The 20365-nt window shown below is 45.1% G+C and overlaps 1 protein-coding gene across 1 annotated transcript; it reads right to left on the bottom strand.

Moving 5' to 3' along the window:
• Positions 1-1839: 1839 nt before the first annotated feature.
• On the bottom strand, positions 1840-20127 carry LOC149299196 (NEDD4-like E3 ubiquitin-protein ligase WWP2). The gene is made up of 21 exons (XM_089486561.1): positions 20058-20127; positions 14756-14848; positions 14475-14535; positions 13482-13561; positions 12879-13062; positions 9863-9952; positions 9599-9773; positions 8148-8202; positions 5482-5563; positions 5170-5298; positions 4891-4975; positions 4626-4697; positions 4299-4387; positions 3537-3696; positions 3310-3443; positions 3021-3161; positions 2798-2918; positions 2561-2665; positions 2303-2399; positions 2068-2140; positions 1840-1939 (listed from the first exon to the last, which is right to left on the bottom strand). The coding sequence occupies exons 1-21, from the start codon at positions 20125-20127 to the stop codon at positions 1840-1842; spliced, it is 2196 nt and encodes a 731-aa protein (XP_089342687.1).
• Positions 20128-20365: the final 238 nt, after the last annotated feature.

Genomic DNA, 20365 nt, shown 5'->3' with positions numbered 1-20365 from the left:
ATAATAAAGATTGGTGAGTACTTGTACAATATAGTAGCTAGTCTTATCCCGCATAGGCTTTATTTCGGATCATATAGTGCAGCGACTTGCGGGCAGAGCGTCTCCTATTACACAAGGATGCTTTTATAGAAGGTGTGCGAAGCTGTCAATGCCATCCTTGTAAGTCGGCTGGCCGTGTGTTTGCACAGGAAGTGCTCACATACTCCGCATTTCTCCCTTACATGAAAGCATTTCCTGATACTCCCCGTTGGCACCAGCCATAGCAAGACTGGGATAAGACAACATCGAGCAGGAGGGAAGGGCAGTGCCGGGGAGAAAGGAGAGCAGGCACGAGAGGAGGAGGAGGAAGAAGAAGAGTCACACCGGGGATGGATTTCGGGTAGCTTTTTGGCTGTACCATTCACGGCCAGACTGTAACACAACACACATCACTCCTTGCCGTATGTGTAATGGAATCACTGGCTGTTTGCATTGTTCTTTGCACATGATGGGGTTTATTCACTAAAAGCCGATGTTGTGCTTTCATATCATTGAGTTGCCTTTACAATAAGAAGGTCTAACACCAGTTAGAGCTTGGCTGACCCCACATAATACAGAGACAAACAAGCGATTAGACTTCTCACCCATCGAACCAAGCATGGAGGGCTCAACTCTGCCGGAAACCAAATCCCTTTTTCATGTGTAAGAGCCACCCTCATTATAAGAAGTTCACTTTAATTAACACAGAGGAAATAAAGCACCGCAGTTTTATTAGTTATTATCTGAGATGTTAAGGTCCTGGTTAGAATTCAACGTAAGCACAAAGGTGATTTAAATACAAACCCCACGTTCTATGTCCCTTCACACACACACGCGCACACACACGCGCACACACACACACACTTAATCAAACCTCTCTTTATTGCACAAATTATAACATCATAGAAGCAGACCGCTGTTCTACAAAAGTCCAGTGATCAATCCAAATCTGACAAATTACTTTTTTTTTTTTTTCCATTTTATATATTTATATTTTATATACAGTATATATATACAATGACAGCTACTGAGCACTTTTTCAAATGCTGAAAGCTGGCTGTGAATCAAAAAAAATATAAAAAGTCATGATTTTCTCTTTTTTTTGACATTGAAACAGCACCTGAGTATTTCAGAGATATCCGTGTCCATTAGATCTGATGGCTAACTAAAAGTACACTTTTTTTCTTTCTTTTTTCTCTTCAGGCGCTCGTACGATATTTGTTTAAAGATGAATTAGTTATAGCCTGATGGGAATAGCGTAAAGGTAACTTACTCCTCTACTGCCCTTTTAACAGATCAAATGTGTTATTACAGACTGGTGCTAGTCATACGTAAATCATAATCCAGTCAATAAATCTTTTCACGCTTTGACCACAATTATCTTCTAAGACCTGCTGTGGTTGGAAGCAACTGCCTAGATCTGATCATACAAATTTGGGAATTTGCCAATACAAGGCCAAACTTGCCTCTCCGGCAGGAGACGGGCCTTATAAAAACACATGACATCAGGAAAGCAAAGGAAAATCTGTTTTTGCTAATTAGGACACAATTATGAGTTAATGCTAGTTCCCGGAGAAGAGTCATCATTAAACCACAACTTCATTGAACAATGATTAGAAGAGAAAAAGGCTTATTAAAAGAGAAGAAATAGGCAAAGTACTTAAACACTGTACTTGCCACAGGGTAACCAAATACCATTTACCAATGCAGATCATCATGTCTTATAATGAGATGGTACTACGCACAATGAGATGGTGGGGATGACCTTCTGCCATTGAGTCCACCTTTTCCTATCTCTTGAACAGTTTCCAGTTCAAGATGTTACTCCTGGCCAAACCCTTCAGTTTCCTCAATGGCAAAAAGCAACTTCTCCTTCAGCTGCTCATAACTCTTATAGGGAGGGAGGTCTAATCTGTTAAAGCTGAAGAAACAGAATAAAACAGAAGTTAGTCACCGGATGGGTGTCTTATTCCTAGTAATCCAAAACGTTTGCTTGGTACATGCGATCGGAATAATTTTAAATGCTGCAGGGTTCCATAACAATCTTACCAAGTGTGACTCCGTGGAAGCCAGGTATCTTTACCAACTTTGTCAATGCAGAACTTCTGTGGCCCATTACTTCCTACAAGACAGAACAGAGAGGAGCGGTGAAATGGGGCACAAGCGAACTTTGGCAAAGGTGTCAACAACAAAAAGTCTGCTTTTCAAAAAAGTCAGATAGCCACGGTGTCAAAATCTCTAGGATCTAGAGCTGGTTCTGGTAGAAAGGACAAGAGGAGCTCACCTATCAGCTCTGTAAAACCTCCAACAGGCAACCGGCACGTTCCCGTCACAAACTGCAACAACCGAATCCGCTTCTCGTTGTCCATCTCCTTCACCACCTGTGAATGGCAAAAAAAGCGAGCCGCTCATTAGTGCTATGTGGTAACAGAAAGCCACCAACAGATTGTGTTCTAAGAAGTATGCATTGCCTTAATCAGATCTTTCTCTTTAAACATGCGCTTAGAGAATGGTCATGAGAATTGTAAGACACTGTACTCACTTGCCAGAACCACTGGACCTGCTTGCTTGTCTTGGTGTAGTGTCTGTAGATTGTATTCTTCTGCCAGTCACTTATATCAATCTCCTGCATCCCACAGAGCATCAGCTGCAATACACACAGGTCATCAGAAAAGATGGCTGCTGACACTCCCCAAAATATAACAGACACTGGCTCATCCTTCCAAGGCCCAGCAGCTAAACCCCACTTTCACAAAGAAGGTTGATGGATGATTCTCACCTCCAGCTCCTTTTCATCAAAGTAACGTAGCCACTCCAAAGGTACAACCTCATTGAAGCCATCCAGAAAGGCATTGGTCTGCTCCTCTACTCCACGAGTGAAACGCCAGTCAGTGAGAAGCCTGTGACAGATAAAGGGTACTCACACAGCAGAGATACCAGACACCGGCTAAGTGAACACTAGGTTACACTAAATCATACTACACTTTGGTTCAGACACATACATGATAAACTCCTCTTTGTTCTCCTCGGTAACTCGGATGTTTTCTCCTCCTTCCTTGAGTTTGTGAGAGGTAACCTCTCCCAGGATCTCCATGTCTTGCACAAAATAAAGTTCCAGTTCACACTCTTCCAGGTTATTGTCTCTGCAAGCAAGTGCAAAATAAGTATGGTTGATGTGGAAGACTACAAGACAAACCCAAGTATCATATATATGGCTAATACAGGTGGACTGATGGATCCAATTAAACCTCTGCCCATACTAGACCTCAGCTTAATACAGGGCTCACTTACTTGATCCATATAATGGAATTGTAGAATTCAGGGTCAATGGATTCCAAGTCCCGCAGAGTTGGCTTCTTATTTAGCATTCTCTTGTAGAAAGGAAGTGTAAAGCCTGTGTCTATGAACTTCCCATGGTATAGAGCCTAAGGAGGTAGGGGTGGAACACTTAGTAACAGTAACAAGGAGAAGACCTTTCAAACAGCCTAACCCAAATCTACACGTATGCCCCCGCTTACCATCGCAATAAAACGGCCAATAAACCTGAAGTAGGTTAGATGATCTGGGTTGATGGACGAAGCTGGGTTTATCTGTAAGCAGTAATTGTTCTTGCCAGCGTATTCAAACAGACAGTACATGGGATTGAGAACCTCGTGGGACAGCAAAAAGAACCACTCTCTGCAAAAAGACAAGGTATAAAGAGCAGTGAGGAGGGGGCAAAGTTCAGATTGGAAGAGGAGTGAAACAGGAATGAATATTGAGAAGGTATACAGAAATAAGAGGGGGCAACAAAAAGTTGAGGGTGAGTAGCGGAAGACAATCCTTACATGATCAAAACAACTCAGAACAAACTCATACAGATCATGCATTCTTTGAAGGAGAAAAGGCATATGACATGAGACAGGAAGGCTTTCAGAGACCTACAGCTACACACAGCGGAAGAAGGGTCCTGTATGCTGGCGGATGGCTCCATGTTGAGAGCTCCCCGTATCCTGTCCGTGGTTCTACCCTGTGGTAGAACAGCCTGACGTAACCTACCATAGGGTAAAACCACTGGGAGGACACAGAGAGTGGCACAGGGACCAAAGAGAGTCAAAAACAAGACAAGGGACCATAACTGAAGAGAAAAAAAGCGGACATGGAAGAAAATACCGCAAGACAGCATAACATAAGTGTACTAAAGAGACGTTCAAGTGGATTAAACCAAGTAGGATGAAGTAAGCATCGCATAATCAGGAACACACATTCTAAATTATGAATGTGAGGAGTAATCTTCTTACCTAGCTATTCCACCATAGTCCAAACCTTCCTCGCCGCGCATAATGATGTAAAGACGTCTCCGGAGATCATATGGCTTCATATTCATGATCTGATAAAACATCAGAATACATTGTTAAAATCACAAGGACTTGTTATCTGCATGGAGCAAGTGAGAGATAAGAAACATAAGACGTCCCCAATCTAAGTGGCTGCCCCAATTTAATGCTCTTCCAATACCTGCCTGGAGAAGTAGCTTTTACATGAGGCTGTTTCATATATAGACAGTATTAAATCCAGACATTAGGTTCCCTGCCAACAGATATGAAGACGGGAATCTATTCTATTACCTGCTGAAAGGAATCCTCAAAGAGTGTCTGTCTGGAGACGCTGATCTTCACATGGCTGGGGAGCGTATTAGACTGAAAGACATACGACAGGAGACAATGAACGCCGGAACGCATGAATGTACTTTAATACAGTAAATGCATTTATTGGCTTGAAGTGTACTTTAAGGTGTGTACAGATTTCATACTGGTTTTAATCTCTGCTGTATTTCTGCAGTGTGTCTAGTGTCTGGAATAGTCATGTAGATTGTATGGCTCCAAAACGTACATGGCACAGAAACCGGAACTGGTGATACTTCCAGCGAAAACTTCTGCTTCTGTCATACGCTCCAGGGGAGCCTCCCTGCTTCACACTGGAAACAAATAAAACATATTACTAAAAGCACAAAAAGTACAGGTCCCTCCAGTACGTATGACCCCCATCTTGTTTTTTCTCTACGTCCTATCCACCCGTTCTACTCCCACTGCAAATGCTCAATCCCATAACTTTAAACCACCCAGCCCTTCCATTCTAGCGCCACATTAGACGTGAGATGTGCAGACAAACCCCGAGTCAAAGCCAGGTCGAGGGTCTTTGAAGGTTGTGGTTCGAGTGTTGTGATCCACAAAGTATCGAATCCCTTCGCTCGTATATTTCATTTCCCAGCCAGGAGGCAGCGCTGGCTCCTGGATCATACTGAGTGGGAGATAAAGAGCATTGAGCAAAGAATCCTACGTATATTCAAAGCACCATACAACGTTCTTTTTTTCTCTGTCAACCCACTGCTGCACACGTTATGAAATGAGATCCGTTAATGAATTTAACAGATCCACGTCCAGTGCCACGCACGTTTCCCCGATAACCACACATTCTCCTCACCCCTGGGTCCTCGGGTCCTCCCATTGCGTGGTACGAGTGTTATGATTCACGTAATACACCCGTCCATTGTCCTGATGCTTCTCTGCAAGACAGAAAGAGGAGAGGTCAGCGGAAGATACTTTTTAATTTCCTAAAGTATCTAGCCAATAAACCCCAAGACATGTTTAAATTAGAAACTACCATTAGTCCTAAGCAGAGGCAATAATACCGGAGGATAGGTTATTAAACACAAGACACCAGATGATCTTCCACCCCCTCGGCTCTCACAGACACCAAAAACCCCCAATGGACATGATCCCCTGATTGCTCTTGTGTTAACAATTTCATCAGCGTCACAAAGATGGGGGTCTAAGTTTCTCTGAAGGTGGGTTTACACAAGCAAGAAGTAACGCGTTCTCCCGCTGTTCAAGGTAACGCTATGAAAAGCGTTGCTCAGCGAGTGCAAGTTCTTGACTGAAGCAGTGGAAATTTCCCATTTGGAGAACGCCCAAAATGGAAGCCATGGGTTCTACCAATCCGCGCAGCACTGCGTCTTCTCCAAGTATCCAACCACACAAAGAAGATGAAGCCTTTATCAGAGGGTCTACGGACTCAATTAAACAACTGTGGCTCTATTTTGTCACATTCACTATCCATAAGCCTTAGAACTGTCATAGATTCAATTTCAAACACACTTAGGCACTTTATGTACATTAACGTAATATAATGAATCAGCGGACATTGTTGCGTCTATTGGTATATAAATGCACGGGCGCTATAGAAAAGGAATAAAACAATGACAAAATATTTCATGATATGTTACTGAAAAGAAGCGGCAACCCCTTGGGTTCACTTCACGGCCCCCACGAAGATCTTGCACGCAGACATATAAATGCAGGGTGGTAATTCTATTCCTGCTCGTATCCCCCGCAGCCGCGGCTCGGACAGAGCAGCCGTTTTCTTAAGGCAGGCGTTGAATGCTAACGCTTACTGGGGAGGACATAGACTTGGAGTAGCCCCAAACGGGAGCGTTGGTGATGTGTTATGGCTCAGACCCGAGACTCGCCCATGTACATCGCTTTCATCATGAAAGCCCAGAGCACAGCGTGTACCCTGGGGGGGGATCACGGGGTTATCTGTACTGCACGACGCAGATGTGTCTGCACCCCAAACATCCCGGCATCCGAGTGAAGAGGACTAGAGGGAGAGGTAAAAATCGCTCAATATATTTTCACTCACACTTACAACATACTCAGAGGGGATTCCGATATACGGTCTATGGTTCTTAGATAGAATCATGAAAGCCGCGTATTAAAGCAGCAGCATGTAACCCAACCTTCCTCTAAAATGGATATTCTTCCTCTAAGCAGCCACATTCAAGAAGAGGGGGATTCGGCTATCTCCGCTCACCAGTAGAGGCCATGTATTGGCATGTGGGTTAGAGAACGGTTATTTCTAACCTTAAGGGGCAATGTGTGCTATAGGGCACATACTCCAAAAAATGGGGCACTGCATGCGCATCTTAATAAAAGGCGATCAGCAGCATCAACACAAGTATTCACAATCTCACAAACGAATGAAAGATAAGCGACCAGGGACAGGCTTCAACACGACGGCTCGCCCGATTCACCAAACCGAACGATGAAATATCTCACAATGCATACGGGTATTTGGGCTGTACCTGCAAACAAATGGCGAGCAGCGCTGCAGCTTCCTATGGAAAAGTCAGGGGTTTAACGCCATTAATCACGCGGAAGAAGAGCGATACATAATGCCATATATATATATATATATATATATATATATATATATATATAAAAGGAGGACTATCTCGAGGGGAAAATATCTGGAATTACTTTTTCCACATCACGGCTTTACAATACTGTCTCTGTGCAAAGGTGTCTGTATAGTCTGGGCCAAATTACACTGACGATCTGCCAACACGTCTCCCCCACCACACACGCGCACGCACACACACACACACACACACACACACAGTTTCCACTTGCAGCAATAGACGTGATTCACAAAACTTTCTGGCAACTATACCCAAACACACACACAATAACTGTATGGTAATACAGGTGGCAATTAGCTGTACTGAACAGCATCAATTTATAGGAAAAAATATCATCAACAAACGTCTTTTGGAGAGCAAGACCTGAATGGAAAATGAAAGGCTTCTTTTCCTGTAAGTTATTGGATCTTATAGCCTATATAAGTGCTCAAAACATTTCCACAGGCAGATTTATGGAAATTTCCACTTCAAGATAGAATAACCCCAACTCCCGCCTTCTGCCCCCGCAAAAAATGTGAAAACGAGCTGCTACGAGGGCCAGGCGGCACACTGTTTTGCTTTGAATACGTTTAATCAAATAACCACGGAAAAGACCAAAGGTCACAATATCATGTAAATACACAGGACGTGTTTGGCCACGCGAGTGACAGAAGATGTTAACATCGCACCGAGCCATTAGAGTCCGAAAGCCCAAAGTATGCATAATCTCTACCAAGTCATTTAGGAGACTTTAATTAATGTCACATTGACCGGTGAGAACGTGTAACATCTCAGACAGTCCGTTCTAATAATTAACCTCTTAACGGGTCGGTTTTCCTAATACGCACGCAAACGGGAAGATGTCAGCAGAGCCATCTAACCACGCAACCGAGAAGGTGCTTTCACTTACCCCATCCGTTGGGTAACGGTCCCAGCGGATCATTGTCAGGAGCGGTGGCAGGCGACTGAAAACAAAGAGACAGCAAAGGAGATAATGAGGACTGGGAGAAGAGGACAGGCGGTTAAACAGGTGCCCCCGTAATGACCGGACCGTGCGGGAGACGATGGCGCGTTGAGCGTAGGATGCCGCGTGCCCACCGGTCGTTCCAGGCTGGACTCTGCGCTCACACGTCCGACTTGCTCCCAAACCAGATGGGAAAATATTGCAGGCCTTTCAAATGAAATCATTCCCACAAGTCACCAGTAAACGCCCAGCTTTTCCCGGCTCTGGGCTCGATTCCTGCTCCCCCTCTTGCCACACAGACCCCCTCTCACCTACTCCCCTCCCAGCGAAGCCTGTCCTTTGGCAGAGCGGAGCACGAGAGTAGCCCAAAGCGAAGGAACATTCTGCAACTTATAGGCACAGCCGAGCCCCCCTCCCCTTCCCTCAGGTCCTGGCTCACAATGCACCTTTCTTCTCCTGCAGCGAGGGGCTGTGTAGAGGAAAGGAGGAGGTGTGCATGGGGGGTGTGAAATCGCTGGGAGGTGTAGTGGGGGGGCGTACAGAGTGCTAATGTTTATATAACTCCCCCCCCCCACTCTGACCAGTTCACATATCCCTGGAGAAATAGCGCACCAGGGTTACTTATGGGGGAGCTTATAGCGGCCCCCTTAAAATACTGGGAAAACTATACACAGTCCAATAAAGGAAAAGTATATATGGTAACACGCTAAACATATTAAGATTTTTTAATAGGGAAAACGTGCACTTATCCTACTGCGCCCGAGCCCTGCAATTTAAAGCACCCTTAATTAAATCCTCTAATAAGCCGCTATTATATGCCTTCTTTTGGGCTGGAATGAAATCCTTCCACAAAGGCGCAGACGCACATCTCTCCTTCGTATAATAACACCGGAGGTATACGCAGCACATTTTATTGGTTGGAAATGATTGCAAAAAAAAAATCACACAGGTGTTCTCTGCCGCAAAACATTTGCCCGACATCTGCCTCATTTAACTTCTGGCTACAATCCAGCACGGCCTATGCGATGATGGTCCCGGCCGCCATTGAACTTGGCAAGGTCACGGGTCAAAGATTGCAGCACAGGATATATATATATATATATATATATATATATATATATATATATATATATATATATATATATATATATATATATATATATACACACACACACACACACACACACACACACACACATTTTTAACACAGAACCCTTCCCTGTCTACGATGGTGAAGGATAGCGTGTGCAGCAGGATTTTGGCACACACCTTTCAGTGGCAGAGTATTTACTTAAGGCTTAGTGCTTTATAGAATAGACCATCGGAAGGCTCGTTACGCAGATCCTTTTTCACGCCGTTATATCAGGGAGTTATTAGTGGCCCGCAGATGCTCTCACCTGGTACATGAAACGCTGGCTCAGTTGTTGCATGGCTCCCTGCAGCTGGTTCCTCTGGGACTGCCACTGTTCATAATTGCGGACATATTCGGCTGTTGGTCTCTGCCATGTTGTCGTACGAGTGTTGTGGTCCACGTAGTAATATCTGCCTCGTTCATCCACCCGCTTCTCCCAGCTGCAGAGAGAGGGTTAGATTTAGGCAGACTGTAACCACGCTGTCAGCTGCCAGGGTCTCTACTCGTACGGCAGACAGTGGCATCTTACCCAGGGGGCAGAGGTCTCTCCCACGTGGTGCTCTTGGTGTTATGGTCTACATAGTACACTCGTCCATTGCTCAGCTGTCTCTGCTCCCACCTGAAATACAAAGCACAGGTCTCAACGGATCTCATACAGCGACTGCGAAGCAAGAACATGATCCAAAAAGTACACCTTTTGGCCATAGTTAAAGGCATTAAAGTCCTGCATTTATAAGAAGCCACAATGTATCAATATAACATAAAGATTCATATAGGACGGGTAAACGCTGTTAAACCCTCAAACACAGGAAAGACAATCGAGCAAGCAGTGTAATGGAATGGGAACAGGCTTAACTAAATTTCATATTGTTGTAATGATAAAATAAGCAGGCGAGATCAGACTACATCTGATCAGGATACAGCTTTATTACGCTATATAGTCTAAGACTTAAAATCCTTGACAAAATAACACAAGCGGAGCGCCAAATGTGTGTGATCTGCGGTGTGTCTGGAACCGAGTATCTAACCGGAAGTCCCGACAGACCAGCGTCTGAACCGCGTCCAGCTCCACCACTGAACCGGCACGCAGGATCCGATCCTCTGTGCCGCCGACTGTTCTCTGTCCAGAGACCCTCTGCGGATGCCATATAATGTACGCACCGTACCCGATAAAGGGTCAGGATCTTGGGCTAGCAGACACGTACACATGGTGGAGCGACAGAGGGTCTGGGAAGCAGACCACACTTCCCGTGATCACGGGGTCTCTGCAGATCGGCAGACCCAGAGACAGAGGGAGATCAAGGAGGGACATTAGTGCCCCAGTTTGTAATGGCGGCCCTGCCCACCCAGGGCACAGCGTTGCAGTTAGACTGCCAAGGAGGAAACCACAGCCGCCACGCTGGAGGGACAGACAGAGACTGTTTGTATGAGACAGGCTGGTGAACAGGGGCCAAGATAGCGTACGGAAAGCTCTAGATCGCTGTGCCTACGGCCGTTCTCTCTGCTGTATGCCCACTTTACAAGCAAACACAAACAACCAGTAGTGACGGTATAAAGCGCTCAAACTGGGACAATCGCCATGGCAACTGATGGAATGCTTTCTCAACCCAACGGTTTGCCTTTCGCTAACACCTTCAAGACACACCAGGTGTATATAACCTCCCCTCGCCTGTCCTGTTTATTTTGCCACTCACTCGGGTAATCCAGCCTTTTAATCCACTTTAAGCGGCTCGGTTGAAGTCATTTTCCCCAATACTGTTCCTGTAAATTACCATATGCCGTCTTTAAAGGCTGGAGCTTTTATTTGCCTCTCCAGAAACACTTTATGACTACCCAACCAAGATACCGCTTCAATGGTCCCTTTATGGAGTCTCCACGGTGGGCAGCTACCTAGAAAATGAAAAACATACAGGGGAAACGCCATCTATGGGGCGGCTATACAAACCGCTGAACATAAATATACCTTTTATATAAAAAAGAAAGCGTTTTCCCTTAAACAGCTTTTAATGCTGTACTCAGCTCGCTGGCATTTAAATGGTTAAATATGGCAGCTAACCTTGGGGGGAAAAAATAATGCCGTTGATACGTTTTCTGGATTCATCTCAAGCCTTTCAAATTCACCCAAAACATCAAGGAAAGTGTCTTTTTTTGTTTTTAAAATTCAATAACGTTCTAAGTGTTAAAATGAGTGGAAAGGGGGCCGCATCCAGGATAGCGGAGGGAAGTGGCCCTCCGTAACGGCCCACGACCACCATACTGGCGCAGACACTCGGCACGGGTCTTTCTTGCTCTTCAAATAAAGGGGGTTTTCAGAGTTGAAGCCAAAGTTTTCCAGCAGTCCTGATCAGGAAGCGCTCTTTGCAGAGAACAGAGTCCCTTCACACAGCACACATAAAGAGCCAGTGAGAGCTGCAACCCTAATTACCTGTGACTGACACCGCTCCCAGCCTCTGACCTCACCAACCAAATAAACAAGCACTCCCGGGACTCTCATTAACCCTTCCGCGCACAAAAGCCAGCCGCCGGCCGCTGACGCCCCGAGCCGGAGCCCTAAACAAACACGGGTCCATACAAAGACCCACACAGCTGCGGACAAATGGCGAACGCCAGACCCCGGCCGCTCCCCGGCTTATAATCTGAACGAGTGGACAACACATAGGGATATTGTATGAGAAGAGAAGGGGGTTATGCAACCCCTGTATGATCCAAGCATAACACACAGCTGGAACATACGGTGGCCTGCATGGGAGAAAGGATCACCTGAGATTAAAGGGGTTAACTCGTTTCAGCTTCTGAATTTGGGAACAGAAAATTCTAAATATTGTCCGGTATTCACAAACATTGTACTTTTCTGTGTGCTTTTGTCTAAACACGGGAATCGTTGGTTGGTAGCCTCACCAGCGGGATGAGTTACGGACACATCGCTGGCTCTGGTGCCACCTGGTTGTGATCCTTGGCAAGTCATATCGTTTTTTCCAATTCAGCAAGCAGAAAAATTACAATGTGTGCTAAGGAGAAGGGCGGGGGGGGGGGGGCACAAAGACTTCAAAAACCCAATGAAAACCCAAAAATGCAATGATTTTCAATAGAAAAGTGTACTGTTTTCCGAGCTTGCTCTGGGCTATACTACAGCCCTTTTTGGGAGCTGCATGTATGGCGTTCAGCTGGGGGAACCGATGCAAAGAACTGAGCCACGTTCCAATTGTGGTTGTTACAACTATGTAAAGCTCCAAGCGCTAATTGTATTACTTTATGTCATTTAAAATTGATGGCAGGTGGGGCTGAATGGCAATTATAACCCCCCCTCATACTAGCTACAAAAAAAACATGTACCCCTTCCCATATGAGGCTTGTGACTGCATAATATTGTCCCATATACACAGACAGCTCAGTGCGGCGTCAGGAGAAAGCCTCCTTTCAAGCAGACACATAATGCAACATTCATGATTGTCCAGATTCCAGCAGACCTCCGTCCACCACAGTCTCCTGTTCAGCTGATGAGGCCGCTGCATTCTATGTTCTGTGCGGGTGCAATGTCATCTTACCCAGGCGGCAGCCCCTCGGACGTTGGGGTCACAGCAACAGGTCCGTTGGCCGTAGGCTCCTCATTATCCACAGTGTATAATATTGACCCCGGAGAAGGCGGGGAGCTCGTGGCATTAGAGGGTACAGCATCTCCTCCAGAGTCCCCCGCCTCACCTCTTGGAGCAGGGGGGCATTCCCCATTTACTGTCAAAACAGAATATGCCAATGTTGAACAATATTTATCACCATACTAAGTGCTGGAATAATACTGACCCCGGTCTCAAATCTAAAACAGGATTAAGAGCAAAAAGATGGCCCCTGTAAACAATCAATTAGTTGTTAAAGTGCAAGCCTTGGGGCCCTAATTTGGCAACCTGTCTGAAGGTCTGCTTTGTAACCATTTGTAATGATTTTACTGAAATTAAAGACAGGGTTCCCACGTGTCAATCAATGTCAGAGACATTGTCTCTGTAAGTCAAATTGTTATGTTACTACTACTTGTTGTGTCCTCTCCACATTGTACAGCGCTACGGAATATGAAGGCGCTATATAAAACAATAAATAAATAACAACATATGGGACAGTACGGGAGACATACAGTGCAGATCACCAATGTCACTCACCCATCACCGTAATGTCACTCGAGTCATTCTGCTCCTTCAGCGGCTGAAAAGACCCATTCTCTGCACCCTGCGGGAAGTCTCTGTACACAGAAAAGGAATAATACGGTCATCATCATTAACAGCCAGGGAGCCCTTCATATCACAGAGTGACCCCATCTCTATACAGTGCTAAACTCTGCCAGTATTCCAGTTCTAAGCGGAAAGGTTCAAATTCAGAATCAAATGTTTTGTGTTTTATTTTAAGCTTTTATTCCAACTAGCAGCACCAGGGGCTAGAGGTCCCTTTTTGTTTCATGCACAACATCGTGTGTGTGATAGATCCATATTCTGATTTTCTTTTTTTTGTGGGGGAGTATAGGAAACAATGATGGCACGGCTAACACCTTACATCCAAAATGTCATGAGAGATTCTACAGGGCAGTGTGAAAAGACAGGGTTAGGAATGCAAAGGAGGAGGATCGCGAGAGAGACAGGAAAAAAGGAAAAGGGGAAAAATAGAAGATAAGGCAGAGGGTGCAGAAGAAAGGAAAGCAGTGGAATGAGCAGCTAACTGGTATTTAGTAGACTTAAGATGAGGCTATGTAGTAGGGCATAACACGGTCTTCTTCAGGGACAGATGAGGATGTAACACCCATTAAATGCCAGAACGAGTGGCCATGCATTAACCCAACCCATCTGGTTCTCAGACCTTCAATGATGTGACCTGTAATTAATTATAGGAATGCTGTCCTATAATGAGGTCCAGGTGGCGGGGTTAACCTTCCACCCCTAGGGGCACAAAGTTCAGGGACACACATTTCCGGCTGCCTGCTCGCCACAGGTTACAGCCCAGGAATAAAAAATAAAAATGGTGGAAACGGAGGCTGCGTGATCTATTAGCAGTCAACGTTGGCACGCGGTTATCTGAACAGCTTGAGAAACAGAGACCTGCCTTTTTTTATCAAAGCAAGATGGTGACAAGTGACTCGTGAAACACTCAATGGAAGTACTAACCTCACTTTGTCCAAGGCGTAGTGTCCATTTTCAAACACCATCTCAGAATCGGTCACAACCACTGCAAAAGTCAGAGGACATAATTAGAAACAAGACGTTTCCTGAAAGCTTGCCCAATGTGTCTAGAAAGAAAGCGTATACCGCATCCCTGCCAAGATCATCCTTGTTTCCTAGCGTGTTGCAGACGGGTCAATAAAGCCAATTAAAAGCCAATATAAGCGCTACTTGCGAATACGAAGACTCACCTTCTGTGTTTTCGGCAACACTCCCTACGTCCGCACATGGCTCACTCAAGACAATCGTCAGCTCTCCTCCCGACACCACGCTACCTTTGTGAGCGGTCTTCAGGTTGAGACGCAGCGGAACACTCGTCACTGACAATTAAACAGAGGGACGTCACACGGATTTTACCATCATTCACCAAGCAACTAGCTCATTTTACATTTTCCCATTTATCAAAGGAGCATAAAATCATTGTTGCATTAACATTCTTTTTCAAAGGTTACATTTTCATGACTTTTTTTTTTTTTAAACGTACCTCCCCACCACGTTAACTTTTTAGTTACCCAATCGTATTACCAAGGTACGCAATGTTTATCACTAAGATCAGTAACATTTTATATAGCTGGGTATATCCACAAGACTTACTTAATGTCCTTGTTATCTTCTTTCAAAAAAATACATACAGCGACTATGTATATAAAACAGACATATAGCAATCACTTTACAAATAATATGCCTGATAATTAGTGGAAACCTGAAAAAAAACACCCATGCTGAAATGGCCCAAGTTATTTTCACAATGACACTAATTCGAGGCAAATGATCACAGGGATGTGTATATATACACACATGCATACATACATACACGCACACACAAAGTGGGTCTGTGGATGGCTGACTGGGTATGAATGAATGAGTGCTGCATTCATTCATCTGGATAGAATCTAGGAGTCGAGGTGCCGGTCACATTCATTTAGTACCAACTGTGTACAGCAGGGACAGTCAGCTTCTCCTTGAGAGGCCACAGACTTTGTTTTATGTCTCTTATTTAAATGCAAAGAACTACCGTATTTGCTCGATTATAAGACGACCCTGATTATAAGACGACCCCCCAAAATCTGAATATTAACTTAGGAAAAAAAGAAAAAGCCTGAATATAAGACGACCCTAAAGGAAAAAAGTTTTACCAGTAAATGTTAATTCATGTAAACTATTTTTTTTAATAAAAGCTATGATTGAGAAAAATATTTTTTTTGTTTTTATTTCTTGTATTTTCCAACCTGTCCCCCAGTTACGCACATCTGCCCCCAGGCTTGCCACTCCAATATGGCGCTGTGGCCCATGATATGCCTTTTAACCCTCTATATGCCACTGTGCCCCATGGTATGCCTTTTGACCCCCTATGTGCCACTCTGCCTCCAGAAATGCCTTATACCCCTATATCCCATTCTGGCATTTAGGGGGTTAAAATGCATATTATGGGGCAGAGTGGCATATAGGGAGGTATAAGGCATTTCAGGAGGCAGAGTGGCATTAAGGGAGTTAAAAGGCATTGTATAGAGCACTCTGCCTCCAGAAATGCCTTATACCCCTATATGCCACTCTGGCATTTAGGGGGTTAAAATGCATATTATGGGGCAGAGTGGCATATAGGTGTATAAGGCATTTCAGGAGGCAGAGTGCTCTATTAAATGCCCCCTTAACGCCACTCCAGAAATGCCCTATGCCCCCATTTAACACACACACACACACACCCTATACCCCCATTTAACTAACACACACACACACACACACTCTCCCCTCCCCTCCCCTCTCAGCCCTCTCTTACCGGTGCTTCCAGCCGGGGCAGCGGGTTGACGTCGCCTTCTGCTGCAGCCGGAAGGAGGTGGAGTTGGCAGCGGGGGTTTGTATCCGTCCGTCGCGTATACTTTCCCCGGCTGTCAGAGATCAGAGTTCCCCGCACCGGTGCGGGGAACTCTGATCTCTGACAGTCGGGGAAGGTTTGCGCGACGGACGCAGACAACCCCCGCTGCTAGCCACACCTCCTTCCGGCTGCAGCGGACGTTGTCTACGCGGATCGCGTAGACGTCAACCCGCTGCCCCGGCAATACAGCAGGAAGCACCGGTAAGTGTGTGTATGATGGGGGGGGGGGGGGTGAGACAGGAGGATCCAGGTCCCCTGCAGCGGTGCGGGGGATCTGGATCTTAGTCTCCTAATCAGACTCTATTTGAGGTCTGATTAGAAGACGACCCCGATTAGAAGACGAGGGGTATTTTTCAGAGCATTTGCTCTGAAAAAAACCTCGTCTTATAATCGAGCAAATACGGTATTATGACAAGAGGCAACAGGCAGTGTATTATAGTCTGAAAACAGGAGTTTGTCTGACATCGTTAGCATAGACCATTCTGCCCCAGGGGCACACATCATATAGCAGGACTCTGATTATTCCATAATTAGGGAGCCTGTCTTTTATCCCCGAGGCTTTTCCTAACACTGTAGTGATCATGCATAAATGCGTGAATGTGTGTCCGTACATATCTGGAAAGTACACTTACACATTCTCACCTCTAGATGGCAGCATTTCTACTCAAGGACAATAGAGATTGTAGGAGACAACACAAAAATAGGCTGTTTTAAGAATGGAGGCGTCTTAATATCTTTAAATACTACAGAGCAGCTTCCCTTCGGGAACATCGCAGGGATGACATAAAAACATGGGGGTCTCGTAACCCTAAGTAGAGAGTTGGATATTTATGGTGGAAAGTTGTCACGTTTGTCTATACACCAGCTGTGTGCATGGATTATAGAGGACAATTTGAGGTCTGCCAGTGATTTACGTTAAGCACAAGAGTCTGAATGCGTAAAGGCATGTGTGTTAAAGGATGAGAACGTGTGGAACTGTATGTAGAGACATATGCTCGAGGAGGAGAGTGGATAGGTGGCATGTAATGAACGCCGAGGCGTGTAAGCACAACGTGTGTTGTACCGCACCGAGGTGTGTCAGAAGGCTGTGAATGGCTCCCTCTACAGCAGTTTGACACAGGCCTCATTGTGAGCCGCCATCCCTTCTGCTAATGACACTAATGACTTTGAGGAAGTTGTGTTGCCCAGAGCAGGGTCTGCTGCTTTTACAAGGTGTATCAAATTGGGACCCCCCTCCCCCTTTCTCCGTCTCACACGCACCTCTGTTCCTCAACTTAAATAAACACAGCCTAGAGGGGAGTGCAGGACACAAAGGGGCTTTCTCTGCCCCCTCCCCAACACATAGTGACGCTCTGTAGCCACAATGTTGCCCGCTGTTTGTGAAGCAGAGAGGGGGCTCCTGATCCACACTGAATTATGTACTTTATTTTGGGCTGGAGACAGCAAAGTTTGGGCAGGAACAGGGCCTCCCTTCTCCTGTTTTGTTTTTTTTTAATTAACTCTTCAGGCCGCAGAATGACAGACCACTTTGCCCGACCTCAGTGGACTTAACGCTACAGTCTCTAACCTTTTAAAAGAAATCAGATTTTACATGAAATCCGATTTAAAATATGTTATAGTGTCAGCCAAAGTCTAAGAGAGGATGCCAACAGCCCTCATATTCATGGAGGGTTCCTCCAAGAAATCTAAAGAACATGAATTTAACCGATACATACTTGTAAGTCACCTGTGTGCAGACAGGGTACGGTGTCATTAACAGCTGGAAAGATCACAAAGAGTGCCGATGCTACAGCAGGAAAACCAAGGGATGTGCTGGAGGCACGTGGCATGAGCCCCCGCCTTTAAAGAATTAGTTAACAATAAGGGAATGTGGCACGAGCCTGTGAAATGTGCGTGTCCCAGGGTGACTCAATGCACTGACCTCAGGCTACCCAGCCAAGACTAGAGGACCAGCACACGCCAGTATTGTGAAGCCCTGCTAACAAGACGTACAGTGTTTGCGAATGTGTAAACCTGTTATTGTACTTATTCCTGTGTAGGGCATGCAGTGGCTACATACAAGCAAAAATACAAGCCCTGTCTCGATTGACTGCACCTCTTTCATGCAGGAGGAGAGTGACCCCTGCCTAATCCAAAGGGATAAATTCCACTGCTAGATCAGAAATGAAATGATCCAGTAATCCACGTGTGCATCACCTGGAGAACCCTGTGCAAAACCGTACACACCGCCAGTACACGGCACAAATTCCAGGGTCCAAACCATACACCAGACTGACAGTCTACTACTATGCCTTCCCCATTTGCTCCTCTCTTCTGAGAACGTAAAGATTATTCTACGTAGCCTAAAGAACGTAGTCATTTTAGGCTGGTTTTTAAGATTCTGATATTTAATTACAGACAACCTTAGAAGAATAAAAGTGATGCGGTGTCGAGACATTAATGATTAATCATTATGGATTGTTGTCTTTTTCCTGAGCACACATCACTTTGCTCTCATAGCTGAATATATTGGATGTGATAGTTGCGGTCTGGCTCAACAAAGACAAAGCTATAACGTCTTTACTGAAATAAATACTGCTGGAAAATCCACCATGTGCTGCCTTAATTTAGGACACAGTGGTTATGGGAAACTATATCAAATAATCAAAGTAATATTCCCCAGAAAACTCAGGTATTGAAATCTTGCACTCTTAACTGTCTTTTTCCCATCACATTTTTCTCCAATGCCCCTTTCAATGATCCTGTCAACCTGACTCTTCTATGCCCACTTTCACATTTGGCACCCCCTGGTTTATTTCTGACTCCAGATCTTACCACGGCTGTAACCAAAATATGCCCTTCCTCCGAGACGTTCCATTCCATAAACAGAAACCTAACCTCATAATGCCACCGGAATGGCCCGATAATGTCACTCTCACTCACTTCTGTCTTCGTTCTTGCTCAAAGCTTTCTGCAGATTGACGCACGCAGTTCCCAGCAGTTCATTGCGCTGACTGTGGCAACTCCAGAGTCTGATCTCCAAAAGACTTTTGGAGGACACTTTCCTAGGAGGAACAGAAATTACTATACAAAGAAGAATTAAGACCAACAACACATACACAAAGGCAGACCACCATATTCAGTTTTCTCTACAGAAATCTCTTAAAACTGCTAACAGAAAGAGACAGGCAGGTAACACAGACAAAGGCACACCAGTGTAATTCACTCCGGTCCGTAGACCACTTACAGGCTGAGCGTCTCATTGAAGCGCAGGTCGGAGTCCCCGGTCTTCTTCCCGGTTTTCTTTGTTTCTCCCGGAAGTCCGTCGACAGACACTTCTAGGTAGCCGCTGATGCGAGAAGGACGCCCGCAGAGCTTGGCAGAGACCGCTAGACAGAAAAACAACGTTTTAGCAAAAGAGGCACATGTGAGAGAAAATCCCAATCCCCATAAATAGCAAAAAAAGAAGCGTTAATTATAGTATTGATGTTCAATTGGTGTCATTTATTTTTCTTAAGCCGGTCAGGGATAGACTAGCTGTAACTCGTTAGCAATCACAGAAGAAGAACACACACAAAAGTTACACTGTTCTGTTTGTCATTTCGCATTGTGTGATAATAATCTTTCATATCTGTAAATATTTAAGACTGCTTTGATTGACTGATTTATTGACTAACCTTTCATTCTGAGATTTAATTGTTGCTGGGTGTGCGCATTGTTTGCTTGGACCGTACCAGCTGATGCCATAGCTAGAGCCCTGTAAAAACGAGAGGACGCATTAAACATCCATACGCAGTCACTCACCCATACATGCATTTCCTTTATCAAAAAGACATCAAAGAACTGACCAAAACCATAAGGAATGTTTAGGGATGGATCATAGAACACAAGGAATAACAGGAATAGGTTATGTCACATATTCTTGTTCTCCTCTCTCTCTCTCATATCTATCCTTCTCCCCAGTTGGCTACGCCTGCTCTCACCC

This window comes from Sceloporus occidentalis, unplaced genomic scaffold (genome assembly GCF_023333645.1).
Source record: "Sceloporus occidentalis isolate IW3139 unplaced genomic scaffold, rSceOcc1.0.p SCAF_29, whole genome shotgun sequence".
In the NCBI taxonomy this organism is placed as follows: Eukaryota; Metazoa; Chordata; class Lepidosauria; order Squamata; family Phrynosomatidae; genus Sceloporus; species Sceloporus occidentalis.
The sequence above is the reverse complement of the archived record's forward strand: the minus strand, read 5'-3'. Positions and strand labels throughout refer to the sequence as shown.

Coding starts and splice junctions, on each gene's coding strand:
- LOC149299196 (XM_089486561.1), bottom strand. CDS start 20,127: ATGGCATCAGCTGGTACGGTCCAAGCAAACAATGCGCACACCCAGCAA. Junction 13,063..13,481: donor GAGTGACATTACGGTGATGG/GTGAGTGACATT, acceptor CTGTTTTGACAG/TAAATGGGGAATGCCCCCCT. Junction 2,919..3,020: donor AACAAAGAGGAGTTTATCAT/GTATGTGTCTGA, acceptor TATCTGTCACAG/GCTTCTCACTGACTGGCGTT.